We start from the raw sequence: 13255 nt of genomic DNA on the forward strand, positions 1-13255 counted from the left end.
GCCTGGGGAATGGGTGATAAATAAAGAAAACACGTGTTTTTACCAGTGTAGGGTTGCTGAGGCCTCATCTTTTAGAATTAGCACTTCCCGTGTTGGTCAGCAGAACCCTGGTTGGCGGCCCAGGAGGGTTGGGAGTGTGAGGGAGAAGCATCGTCCTGGTGGGGATGGCTGGATGTGGTCGGACATCCTGTGGCCTTGACAACTCAGTTCAGGTGGCTTCAAAGATCATCACTGAGTAATCCCATGATCTAAGCAAGGGCTCAGAAACTGTTGGAGTCTGAAATTGAAATCCAGTTCTTTTAATAGGAAGAACACGGGTGGAACTGAAGATGTCTGTGTGGTTCAGAGGATATGTTACTGAGTTCAGACTGAAAGGACCAAGGAGGACAAGAAAAACGTCTTCTCAGGACACACATGATAGAGAGTGATGAGGACCAGTAGTAAATAGTGTTAGGGAATGAGATCCCGGGATAAACTGAGGCTATCGAAGGGAGCAGAGGAGAACAAAGGGCTCATGTTGGTTGGGAGCACAGAGAACAAAGGCTGCATAGGCCCACTGGCTGCCAGGGCAGCTTGTCATGGAAGAAGAAAGAGGAAGGCGCAGCTTCACTTTGCCAGGGACAGAGACCCGTCTCCCAGTTTGAAAGGGCATTGGTGGGTCCAGGTGGGAAAGGAGGAGTGAGGCAGTGCATGTGGTCTGTGCATGTGGTCACCTGCCCCAGAACTCCCTGGCCCGGGCATGGAGTGACCCTAGAGATGACATCACGTTTCTGCAGAGGTCATCTGAGAGGCCTTGGGGTACAAGACAGAGGTGCATGGAGCCTGGAGCTGGATGAGACTCAGTGTCTGATGCTGACTTGGAAAAGCGCCTGGGAGTCTGTCAACAAGAAGAGATGAGCAGTAGAGGTTAGCAGGGGCTCACTGGACAAGCCATGTCAGACTCGCATCACTTTCCATCTGAGAAGCTCAGATCTGGTGACTGTGGCACACAGAGTGGCCTGGGCTTAGATAGGGCCGCAGCAGAATTTGGCAGGACATTCTCTGCACTTGCCTGAGTGATATTACCCAGCAGCGCAGACACATGGGAGAGTGGTGACCCTCAGGGGGGCTGAGTCATGCCAGAGTCCCCGTCAGCATCTTCATTTGCTTTTTTGCTTCCTCCTCCTTTTCCTGCTCCTCCTCATTATTATTATTTTTATGTTATATCATTTCCTTTTCTTCTTCATTCTTCTCCTCATTATTAAGATTTGTCTTGTAGCACTGATGGAAAGTGAAATTGGTTGGATATCTAACACAGCAGTGAGCAGAGTCCGGATCCACAGTGTCTCACAAAGCTGGAGGTGCAGCGCTGAGCTTAGCAGCCTGGTATTGGGCAGATTGAAGATGAACGCAGTTGAGTTGAGACAATGCAACTTTCCTCAGATGGTTGCTGTGAAAAGTCCATGAAGTAAGGTGATTGAGCCTCTGGCACGGAGACACTTATGTAGCCAATAAACAATGACGTCCATTTTTATATCATGAAGGATCCTGGTAGCAAAATATTCCATCCTGCAGTCAGGCCACATATCCAAAAGTTCAGTGCTGAGGAAAGGGTTGTCACGTCTGTGGCTCAGGGCACTCTAGACAAGTCTGGCAACAGGGTCCACACATCTGTGGTTGGCAGAGGCCACCTGAGCGGCGAAGGAGCCCAGTGGGGGTGTCTGCAGAGGAATGCGAGGTGCAGCAGGACCACAGGGAGGCATCGATAATACTGTCCACAACAAAATAAAATTAAGTTAAATAAAAAAAGAAGGGCTCAGATTCCCTGGAAGCACAGTTTGGGGCATGTGAGGCTGACATGGGTAGTGCAGCCCAAGCGGGCTTTGGGGACACACTCTTGGGTTTCAACCCCAGCTGCAATTTCTACTTTCAGGGAACTTCGGGCAGGGTGTGTAGCTTTCCAAAACTCGAGTCCACTTGTCTGTGAAAAATGGTGAGAATGGAAGGAGGTGACACGTGCAAAGCACCTATCGTGGACTCCTGCCCCCAAGATGGAGGGAGGAGAGAGTGCCTGCGCTTCCTTTGCATGTGGGCAGGAGGCAGGGCAGGAGGAAGCAGTTGACATGAGCCCACGTGGTGTTTATGCGTAACAAGCCCGCGCAGGTGCCTGTGAGGAAGCTAGGCGCCTGCGGTCAGGTCCTCCTGGGCCTGCGGAAATCGTTTCCAATATGAAAACTTGGAGTGTGGCCCAGCAGCACTGCTTGCTGGCTGAGTGGGTGTTGGAGATGGGTTTCCCCATTTCTAGAACTTGCTGGTGGAGCTGATGAGGGAAAGGCAGGGAAGAGTGTCTCCCCAGTTCGGCTGAGGGCACCCTCTCCTCTTCAATGCCACCCTCACATATGCCGCCGTATACGTCCCCTCAAAGCCTCAAGAGCCTGTGGAAGCTGGTTCATCTGAGCATGCCCAGCGAGTGGGCACAAGAGGACAGCTGCCAGTTGCCAGATGAGCAGAAGAAAAGTAGGTGGATTAAGGTGAGGAGAACCCAGTGTTGGCACTTTCAGCGAGTGGAGACAGACGGGAGGACTCCCACTAGTTCCGGGGAGGGACCAAGCACAGAGGTGGCTGACCCCCCAGGTGTAGTAGTGGAAGCCAGGTACAGCCCCACACTCACCCTGCCATGCCTGGGTATTTATTGCTTCAGCTTTTATCTCTCTGGATGCCTGTACCCGCAGGAGCTCCTGTCCCTAGGTGCTTAAAGTTCTTGGCATTTCTGAGGATTTGGGGGGGATTGGCATGCTGTGTAGCAAGAAATGCAAACTGCCCTAAATCAGCATGCAAACATGTTAGAGCTGCCCACAAAGTCAGAACTGGCTGGTGGATGCCTTGTGTGCTCCGTTAATGCAGTCGCTGCTGCCTGGATGCTGACAGGTGTGGAAACAGTACTGAGTCACGCCTCTGAGTGGCAGCATTGTGCAGTATTGTCCTTCCCTGATGGAGAACTGGAGGTGAAAGCAGGTGGCATAAAGCTCTGAGACTGGGTGAGTGTGGCATCTATAGTAGTCAGGATTCTTTGGATGCAAACAACTGCCTGTTGCTTCCTCTCTCTGCAGAGGCCTGTGGTCCAAGTGTGGCTGGCCCACCCATGGGGAGCTCTCCAATCTCATAGCTCTTCCCTGAAGACGACACCTGTGGGAGTGTCCACCTTGCTGAGCTGTCCCAGGTCCCATTAGTCCACATGGCTGCTGGAAAGGGGGTCCTGCAAACCCGGGGCTGCAAGCCAGTGCTGCTGGAGCAAACAGAGCACCTGGGCTCCAAGGCTGCCCTCAGTGGTGGTGGCCAGGAGGAGGCCGGCGCAGAGCTGGCACGATCAACACCCCCAGGCGAGCTGAGACTGGGAAAAGCACTGGCCCGGACGGTGCGCTGGGAACAAGAGCAGAGCGCCTTCATGGAGATGCCTCATCTCAAGAAAAGGCTACAGGGCATGTGGGCCAAGGAGAGGGAGCATGATGGCTCCACAGGCCAGCCTGGCCCTCGGCAGCTGACGCAGGGCATCCCTAGGGACCCAGCTGGCAGCGCAGTCTTCTCCGCGTGGCCTAGCAGTGCCGGAAGGGAGCAAAGAAGTGCCTTCAGCAAACCAGCCAGGTGCCCATCAGGGAGACCTGGGCCGGCCTCTCTCTTCCAGGCAGGCAGACCTGCAGATGCCCTGGGGGAGCTGGTGGGACCCATGCAAATAATAGACATCCCTTGCTGGCCTAGACGTTCCAATTCCAAGGTTTCGGTGAGTGATTTCTGGAACCTGCAGATGCTGCCACAAAATGCTGCTCTCGGCAATGCTTCCGCAGGTGCCCCCACGCTGTGGCTAAAGCATGCCATGGCCCAGATACCCACAGCCTCCGCTTCCTCCTCGGTCTCCTGGGCCCTCCTACCATCCGCGTTCATGTCTCTGGGCTTGGCCACCCAGAACTGGTGCGCAAAGTGCAACCTCTCCTTTCGCCTGACCTCTGACCTGGTTTTTCATATGCGGTCCCACCACAGAAAGGAACATGCGGGGCCTGACCTGCATTCTAAGAAGCTGAGAGAAGAAGCACTCATGTGCCCCATCTGCCGTGAGTACTTCCGGGAGCGCCACCATCTCTCCCGGCACATGACTTCTCACCGCTGACAGGTGGCCGTGGGCTGGGCGTGGCAAGGAGCGCGACTCCCCCGGGGCGCCACGCAGAAAGCTGTCCGCAGCGTCTGCAGGGCGTCTGCTTCGGGATGCGCCCACGAACGGCTCCGTCATAACTGAAAGAGGGAGTCCTTGGCTGGGATATGTTTTGAAGTAAATAAACTCATGAAATAAAGTGATGCGCTTTGCTAACCCAGGGTGTTGGGACTACTGGGCGCAAAGTGCTTCCACCATCTTCCAGAGGGGGCCGCCCTGGCACCACGCCCGGGCTCCATGGAGCCGCGTTTGGCTTGCAGCACGGGCTTTGGAGACAGACAAGCCTGGATTTGAGTCTCGGCCCTTTTACATACCAGACCTGCCCTTGAACAAACTGCCCTATCTGCCTGAGCCCCAGTTTTCTTATCTGTGAAATGGAGATATGACACGTGTGTTTTGGGGTGTTGTCAGGGTTACATGGAAAGACGTGAGGAAACAGGCCAGCACAGCCTGGAACAGTGTGATCACTGTGTGAAGGATGCTTATTATCATTGTCCGGATTAGTCAGCTGTTGCTACGTAACAAAATCGAAGTGGCCAACAACCCATAGTATCGATTTCCCACCCGCGGGTCTGTGGGTTGGTGGGGTTGGGCTGGTCTTTTCCGGGCTCTGTCTCTGGAACGGATGGGCTACCCAGATCATGCTTCTCTCGTGGTCACACCACAGCACAAGAGGGCATGTCCACTTCCTGGGTCACTTCTGAGAACATCTCTTTGGCCAAAGCAAGTCAGTGGCCAAGTTCAAGGTTAAGGAGTGAAATGTGCATGCTGCCATGGTGGAGCCAGGCGGAGCGAGTGGGTGTGTCACCTACCACAGGAGCACAGGAGCGTGAAGACTGGGGTCAGTAGTTCACCCATGGTTCTCCACGTTCTGCATCTGTGGCTCTCAGGAAGGGAGCGTGTGCCAAAGCTCAAGGTTTAACATGTTGTGAGCAGCGGGAGGGTTCTGGGTCCCATTATCTCTTCTGCATTTCCATGTTCGTCCTTGCAAACCCCAGGCCACCAGGCCATAAACCCCGATGGCATGCAGGCTGGTTTCCGCTTCACTTTCCGGATTTCTTCATTTGAGCTGCAGCTTGCAGCCCTCTGGTGGGGCCTCCATCACAGAGCTCAGGCTTGTGGTTGGAAGGATCTAGTGGGGGTACCATGGGGAGCACGCCTAAATCAGACCTGTGGGAAAGGGGGTGTGGCATCCCTGGAGGCCTTCTGAGGAGTGGGGGGGCGGGGGAGGAGCATGAACTGAGCCTGAAAGTCAGCAGTGCTGGTGATTTAGACAGGGAGGGCAGTGGCTGGAAGGAGGGTGGTCAGAGCGCAGAGGCGCCAGGGAGCCATAAGGCAGGCAGGAGGACTGTGTGGGGGAGGCAGCCCTCAGAGAAGATGGAGATGCACGAGGGCCTTGAAAGAGAAGAGTCTGGACCAGACATGGAGGTTCGGCTCTGAGAAGCATTTGGAGGGGGCCTCTGGCCTCAGTGGGAAGGGAAGGATGGGCTGGAGGAGAGGAGAGGCCCCCCTGAGGCCTTTCCTTTGCATCTGAAAGGAGCCCTGTGCTCCCTACAGGCACCAACAGAAACCTCCTTTCTCACGGGGAGGCTTGGAGAAAAGGCCTGCAGGCCAGCCCCTTGGACAGCCAGCCGTGTGGGGGCAGAATTTGCCCAGAGAGACTGACGCTGCAAGGAGTCCCCCTCTGCTGTCCCAGGTGGGCAGAAGGGGCCCCTTGCAGGTTTGGACCTGAGGCTCCACACTGTCATTCCAGGCATCATTTCATCCACATGAGGTACCCAGGAGGGAGATATTTAATTCCCATTTTACTGCAGAAGAAACTAAACTGCAGGAGGTTAACTGACTTTCCTAAGACCATGGGTGCAAGGACAAGACCCCAGGACCTCCTCACGCTGAGCTCACATCCTTCCTCGCCTGCCACACATCTGCTCCGAGAGCTCATATGTCCTTGAGGATGCTTTACAAACTAGGACCAGACATTGACTTCAGCTTGCCCCCTGCCTGCCCCCACTCACCTTCCTGTTGCCTTTCTCTTTAGCGCTTATCACCAGCTTGCATGCGATCTGTCTTGTTGACTGTGTCCTATCCATAGAGTGTGAGCTCCATGAGTGCTTTGGGCACTGCTGTTTCCTCAGAGCAGAGCGAGGCAGGCACATGGCAGGCGTGAGGCAGGCTGCTTCCGCCTCACTGCTCACAAGGCCACATCAGCTTCTCACCGCATTTGGACCTCTGTCAAATGGCGTGCGCAGCCATCCTCCTCTGGCTACTGGATTGGTCCATCATTTCTGTGAAATCACTTTGAAAGGCATACATTCATTATAGGAAGATAAAATAGACATTTGGAATCGAGAGTGTAGAATTCTCATCCATTCCCTCGCTTCACAGCAGTAAGCACTGTCGCCTGTGCATAAGCTGGCTGCAAAGTATTGCAGGGCAAGTGGTGGTGAGGGGTTCCCAAGGCCAGGGTTCCCGCGGCAGCAGGGAGGCCCAGTCTGGCATCTTCCTGGCTGGCTGGACTCAAGGAGCCACAGCTGTGGCCTCCAAGGGAATTATTACTAACAGTGGCCGCACCACTCACAAGCAAGGGAGGCATTTTGAAAAAAAGTAAATTAAAGCGAATTAGCTTAATTAAACTTAGGAAGAAGCACAATAAAACACCTTTTTCCAACTCAGTTTTTAAGATGGAATTCGGTTTGATAAAAATTGACTTTGAAGATGGACTTCATTTTGGTAAAAATTGATGTTAATGCAAGTTGCTTTGCCGACACTTAAACTGACAAACTGGAAGAAGACTTACAGAGGTGATGACTTACAGCTCATGAAAGTGGCAGTTACTGCTCGTCACCAGCTGGGCTCCCAAAGTCCTCTTGACAGTTGAATCTTGTCTCGTCCATTCTTCTCTCCTGCTTTCCTTCATCTACTGGAGCGGAGTCACTTTTCATCGTGACTTTGCCCAAGCGTCTCTGCCACCTTCTGGACCATTAAGTGTTGGCTGGTGATGTTGCCACAAAACATCACATCAGCAGGTATGACTTTTCTCCACAAGCCTTGGGTGAAAATGGCTAAATTCCTTAAATTCTCTAAGTCAAATTTAATCTCTGCACCCCAACCTGCTGGCTGTGGTGGGATATGCAATCTGTCTTTTGGAACTTCCTCTCCGGCCTCTCAAGTTCAGACAAAGTTCCCCACACCCGCACCTAAGCAGGCAGCTCTTTCAACGTCATGCCGTCTCCCCACACTGCCTGGTGGCTTTGCCACTATTTCCCAGTGTGCTCTGTCTTTTCTCCTCCTCCCTTGGCCGCCCCCCCCCCCCCCCCCCCCCCCCCCCCCCCCCCCCCCCCGGGTCCTGGGTCTTGGTGGTTTTCTGGCAATGCTGTCATTAGGTAACACAGAAGCCACCAAGTCAATGAACAGAAAAGCTTGGCCAACTTCTTAGGCAAGGAGAAGGAAAATAGCTACAGTGGCTAGAAAAATGGCTAGTTATATTCTAGTAAACTACCTTCCAGCAGCCATTCAGTTACAATTTATCAAAGTCCAAAAAATGTGCCAATGAGGCTAAAATAAGACATTTTGAATTCAGATACATTTTATTTCTCAATTTTAACCAAGATCTGCTTTTCTTCCTGTTTTTATCTAGAAGAGAAGTAAAACCTTGATAAGTCTGGGATCCTGGATTTCAACTTTTGGCCAGTTTCTGGCTGTGGATTCTCTTCAAATGACTGTATATTGGGTTACTGAAAGTGAGTGAGTCCTGCCCGAGTTGGGGCAAGAGGGGGGAAAGTGAGGAAAGGCAGTCCCGACAGCCTGCAGCTCAGATGTCCTGGGTAAAGGCTCAGCACCAGGCCAAGTCCACGCCAGAATCAGCACTGCTTGTGAAGTTAGAGGTCAGCCAATGCAGGTGGCCTCTAAACTGATGGCTGAAATGGGGTGCAGGGACTCGAGTGTGGTGGTGGTGGTGGTGGTGGTGGTGGTGGTGATGGTGATGGTGGTGGTGATGGTGGCGGCGGTGGCGGTGATGGGGAGAGGCAGGAACCACCTGGAGGCCCCTCACTCTGCTATGGTCCCAGTCTCCGCACAGGCCCGGTGCTGGGCCTGGTGCTGCCAGCCTCCTCCATACTGCCTGACTCCTCTGGGCACAGGAGGAGAATGCTCAGGGTGAAAGGCAGCAGGAGTTGTCCCGAGGAGAACCAGGCAGCCTTCCTCATTTTGTAAGGTGTTTGCACCCCCTGGAGTCAGCAGGCCTTCCCTGCAGGCCACTTCTTTTCAGAGAAATGGCTAACACCCTGCTATTTGCATGTGTTTGTTTTTTGTACTAGAAGTCTTGTGAGGTAAACGTCATATAGCAAGATATAAACCCCATAGAAAATAAACCTTTTATTTAAAAAGTAAATCATTTTCTGATGTGTTTTGATTTGTGCCATTTCTTAGGAGAAAGTAATTTTTTTAAACCATTTTTGAATGGGGACTGAGGTGTCAGTGCATGCTGAGGAAAGGGTTGGGGTTCTTTAAATTCAACTTTTTCTTCCCCGACCATCTGTGCTTTCCCAGGGCAGAAGACAGGACACCAGTGGCCTCTGCTGCCCTTGCTATTCTAAAGGGCCTGGACTAGGTGGCTATTTTTAGCACTGGCTGCCCTGGTGAACATGGCAGTGAATAGGCCCGTAGGCCAAGTGGCACTAATCCTATGGGGACCAGTAGGTGGAGAAGGTGGAGATGGGCCCCATCCAGTGGGGGCCTCAGAGGAAGTTTTCCTTGTCCAGCGGTCTACCATGGATTGTATAACTTTCCTTTTTGAGCTGTGTCCTCTCCTTGCATGAAAGCTGTGTGGGTAACCAGGGCCCCCAAGTGTGGCTGCTGGCTGTGTTGGGCTGTGTGGGCAGATGCAGGGGCACGGGAAGCAGGAGGGTGCTGGGAGGAGAGCTGGGCCTCCCCTCTGGGCTCCAGCCCTCCCTGAAGAGGGAGCACCTATGCAGGTCTCAGGCGCCTCCTTCACACTCCTCCTGGAGAGGTGCCCGGCCCTGCTTCCCAGGTGGGGCTGAGCCGAGCCTCAGGATCCTGACAGCGGAGGCCGCCTTTCCTCTCCTCTTCTAACTGCAGAGAGCCTGGCAGGGTGTGGCCTGGTGTGGGTCCTGGAACCCAGAGCCATGAGGCAGGTCAGTGATCCAGGACAAGTGGAACAGGGAAACTGAGACAGACAGCCGAACAAACCAGAAGAGCAACCACAGCCGATCAGAAGTCACCTGGAGATAACATCAGCTTCAGCTGTATTTCAGCTCCAGGCCCAGAGAAGCAGCAAACCCAGGTGGGCGGCACCAGGACCACCTGCAATGACTAAGGACCTCCTGTCCTGGCTCTGGGAGACCAGGACCCTGAAAGAACACCCCTGGAAAACTGGGGAGTATTCTGCTGACCATCCCCCCCGGGACTCCCCTAAGATTCCCAAAGCAACCAGACAGATGTGGGTTCACCTCTCGCCTACTCCCTACCCAGCTGCCTGAGACAGTGAAGTCTGTTGTCAGAGAGCAGAGACATGGCTGACTGAAGCAGAAAGGGATATGTTGAGAGGAGCCTGGGCTGCCCCCAAGGTTGGGTAGGAAGGTTGGGGACCCAGGTTGGACCAGGGGCAGGGACAAAGAGCTACTCAGCAGGGCCAAGGCCATGGTCAGGCAGGAGGACGGCTGAGGACGCTGAGCAGCACAAATGTGCTGCTTTGCACACTGGGCATCTGGCCGGTGCTGCTCAGATTAAACATCCTACAAGAGCCTCTGATTGGCTCAGGAAGGACCATGAGCCTAAACTCAGCCGTCAGGGGGCTGGGAGAGTAGGCTTCTGGGTGTACAGCTTCAGAGTGGGGTGATGGTGCCAGCTCACATTGGCTGGGCACCAAATTAATTTCTTTAATCTCCAGCACCCGAAGGTGCTATTATCTCTACCACTTCAGAGAGGAGCAAACGGAGGCCCAAGGAGGTGAAGTAAATTGCCCGGAGTTACCCAACTGAGACATAGCTGGGCTGAAGCGGGAACCTGGGTCCCAACAACGCACTGCTCCTCAGCGTGTCTGTTTCCCACAGGCTCATATGGGGAGCAATTCTCTGAACCCCAAAGGGGTGCAAGTACTGGGTGGCAAATGCCGGACAAATGTGCGTTGTGCTGGATGCGTGACCTCCTGTGGCTTCCTGAGCTCCGAGTCAGCTGACTCCTGTGCACATGCTAATGATGCTGGCCCATGTGCTGTGACGCTCGGGAGAGGGACTGTGCACATGCCCAGCCTCAGAGCTGCTCTGCGCCTCCCCCTGTTTAACACCCACCAGAATCTCGTCACCTGTGAACCCCACAGCATCTAGCCCGACACCTTAAATGAAATAAACTGTCAATAAATGCCAGTAGCGCGGAAATCCAAATGATATCGAAAGTAAAGCCCAACTTTTAACCACTAGTGATTACTAAGGCATGGTTACTGACTCAATTCTATAATTTATTTGGTCTTATATATTTTATTTTTTGGAATAATGATTGCTGCATTTGAAAATAATCTGATGTACTCATTATAAGGATTTAAGAAAAAAGAAAGGTATAGAGAAGAAACTTAAAATATCATCCTTGGTTCAACCACCTAGAAGAAATCATGTAGGTTTGAAGGAGGTGATCACCTGATAGCCGTATATATAGGGTGTCCCCAAAAATGTATACACACACTCTGAATAATGATAAAGGCAGTGTTTATTAAAATATATTTCATTTTCAAAATGGAGCTATCAGGTGTTAAAATGTGTATACATTTTTGGGGACATCCTGTATATATTCTGTGTGTGTGTGTGTGTGTGTGTGCACCCATGTGGGACAGAGAGAACCCCTATAATGTAAGCCTTTCAGGGGGCCACACATACATCCTGGACATGAACAGGGTACTAAAATTCTACCATGCACTGAAACTCATTTGAATTTAGCAGAAGGAAAAGGAACTGGAGTGAACCTTTCCTCCCATCTGGACTTTCCTGTTTAGATAGGGATGGCTCTGTTTTCCAGTGGCAACTCCTTGGTATTGGTGGTGGCCCAGCAGTGTGCCCAGATTCCACAGCTCTGGAGTTGGGGGAGGGTGCTGGTGAGGTCAGGGTTGTGTGGCAGCCAGCCCAGTGCCCTAGGGACGTGCCTGCGGCATCTGCTGCCCGGGTCAGCAGGCAGCCAGGCCAGAGGCTCCAGCACTCTCCTCACTCAGACGGTTTGGCCTGGGTGCCCCTCTCTGCCGGCCTCACCCCCTCCACGACTTTGGACAGAGTCCTAAAGGCTTCTCACTTTTGGGCCCCTGGTGACTCCAGTAGGTTAGGGGTGCATGGCCCCTTATCTCACACGGGAGCCGCCAGCTACAGATGTCCGTTGAGCACACTAGACAAGTGACACATGAGCATGGGGATGTGCTGTAAGATTTTAAAGACTTTGTATAAAACATATCATTCATAATAATTTTTATATTGAGCATGTGTTGAAATGATACGACTATGAATATAGAGGGTTAAATAAGATATAATATTGCACCCACCCAGCAGCAAACTCCTCAGCACTGATTCGCCCGCTCAGTGTTTCACTAACTTACCGACTCTTCCCAGCACTGACAATGAGAAGCCCCGCAAACACCTGTCTTCACCCAGACAAGAGAGTAGCACCTTCTATACCCCGGGTTTCCAAACCGCGTCCCTGTGGGTACCAATGCTCCACAGAGGTGCTCAGGGACCCCTGAGCATGGGAGTGGATGGGATGCAGAGGGAGAGAAAACAAGATGTGGCTGGTAAGAGCTCAAAGGTGAAAATAAGTCTGGAAGCTGTCACCTTGCACCTCGCACAGAGCATGGGCGTGCAGTCAGTCAGCCCCCTAATGGAACTGTGCTCAGCCCAGCCCCCCGTGCCTCTCACCTGCATGGGCATGATCCTCAGGAATCTGGGCTGTCTTCAGGTGTGGGCCCCCAGACAGCACCTGCAGGTCAGCCCCAGCATCTCAGCCAGTGCCCCTTCAGAGGTCACCCTCGAATAACAGCTCTGCAGATGGCTCAGTTTGGCAGCCACATCAGGGGAGGCATAGTTATCCATGACCGGCTTCCGGCGGTCTGCAGCACAGGGGGCACCTTGGCGCGCAGGCCCGCTATGTCCTGGGCATGGAGAGGGCCTCGCTCGTGGGCACGGTGATGTCAGGCTCTCCTCCTGCCAGTCCCAGGTCTTGCCAGTGCTGGTGCTCAGGGCCATCGGCGTGGGCATGGAGGCATATAAGGGACTTCTGCCCACCTGGTAGATGCCCACAGAGAGGGCCCCTCCAGCCGTGGGCTCCCTGATGACGGTGGCCTGCCGCAGGTCCTGCATGGTGTGAGCAAAAGCCTTCGTTGCCGACCTGCTGGTGTGGCTCATCAGGATGTGCAGGTCCTTGTGGGGCTGTAGCGCTGACCAGTCACCTGGGGAAGGGCCGCACCTCTGTGACCCTCGAGGTGGCCCTGCCAAAGACAGAGTAGAGGTACTGGCGGGGCTCTGCCTCAGGAAAGTAGGAACAGAGCAGGGGCCCCTCCATGGAGTAGCTGCCAGGGTTGTAGCGCAGATCGATGACCAGCACGGCTGGTCGTGTCCACCAGCCTCTGCCACACCAGCAGCGTCAGCTGCGGCCCGATGCCTTCATGGTCTCCAGCTCAGCCATGGCTCAAAGCGCAAGTAGCCCAGCGGGCTGGCAGCACCTCGTCTTGAACAGGGCCCGATGAGGTAGGAGGGCTCCTGGGGGAGGAGCCGGCAGGAGAGGGGGCGCCTCCTCTGGTGCCAGCCCCTAAGGTTGTGCAGCACCAGAGCATGGTAGTCTCCAGACAGACACCTCTTACAGGTCAGCCGTGAGCTGGGAAGCCACGGACTCCAGGTCCATGGCTGTGCGGTAGGCCCTCTGGCCAGCTTGTTTCATAGCAGGTCTCCTATCTGCCCGACAGGCTGTGCATAGTGAGCCTCCAGCAGACACGCGTGCCCTTTACCAAGGCCCCAGGCCCCGGTGGAACGCCAGCACCTGTTGGGCCCTGCAGGGCCTCCTCGGCCAGCCCGCTGCCATCGGGGC

The 13255-nt window shown here is 53.8% G+C and overlaps 2 protein-coding genes across 2 annotated transcripts in view; one reads left to right on the forward strand and one right to left on the reverse strand.

Moving 5' to 3' along the window:
- Positions 1 to 2457: 2457 nt before the first annotated feature.
- Positions 2458 to 4141, forward strand: ZNF488 (zinc finger protein 488). Its single transcript, XM_005861313.2, has 2 exons — positions 2458 to 2510; positions 3090 to 4141. The coding sequence occupies exon 2, from the start codon at positions 3215 to 3217 to the stop codon at positions 4139 to 4141; it is 927 nt and encodes a 308-aa protein (XP_005861375.1). The 5' UTR covers positions 2458 to 2510; positions 3090 to 3214.
- A 5031-nt stretch (positions 4142 to 9172) lies between these two features.
- Positions 9173 to 13255, reverse strand: part of RBP3 (retinol binding protein 3, interstitial) — a 16944-nt gene continuing 12861 nt past the window's right edge. Inside the window, 13 exon segments of the mRNA XM_014535671.1 lie at positions 9173 to 9312; positions 12091 to 12168; positions 12171 to 12269; positions 12272 to 12331; positions 12334 to 12381; positions 12384 to 12599; positions 12602 to 12634; positions 12637 to 12778; positions 12780 to 12829; positions 12832 to 13086; positions 13089 to 13177; positions 13179 to 13220; positions 13222 to 13242. Of these exon segments, the coding sequence (XP_014391157.1) occupies positions 9173 to 9312; positions 12091 to 12168; positions 12171 to 12269; positions 12272 to 12331; positions 12334 to 12381; positions 12384 to 12599; positions 12602 to 12634; positions 12637 to 12778; positions 12780 to 12829; positions 12832 to 13086; positions 13089 to 13177; positions 13179 to 13220; positions 13222 to 13242 (1273 nt within the window).

The sequence above is a fragment of the Myotis brandtii genome, unplaced genomic scaffold (genome assembly GCF_000412655.1).
Source record: "Myotis brandtii unplaced genomic scaffold, ASM41265v1 scaffold148, whole genome shotgun sequence".
NCBI classification, from domain to species: domain Eukaryota; kingdom Metazoa; phylum Chordata; class Mammalia; order Chiroptera; family Vespertilionidae; genus Myotis; species Myotis brandtii.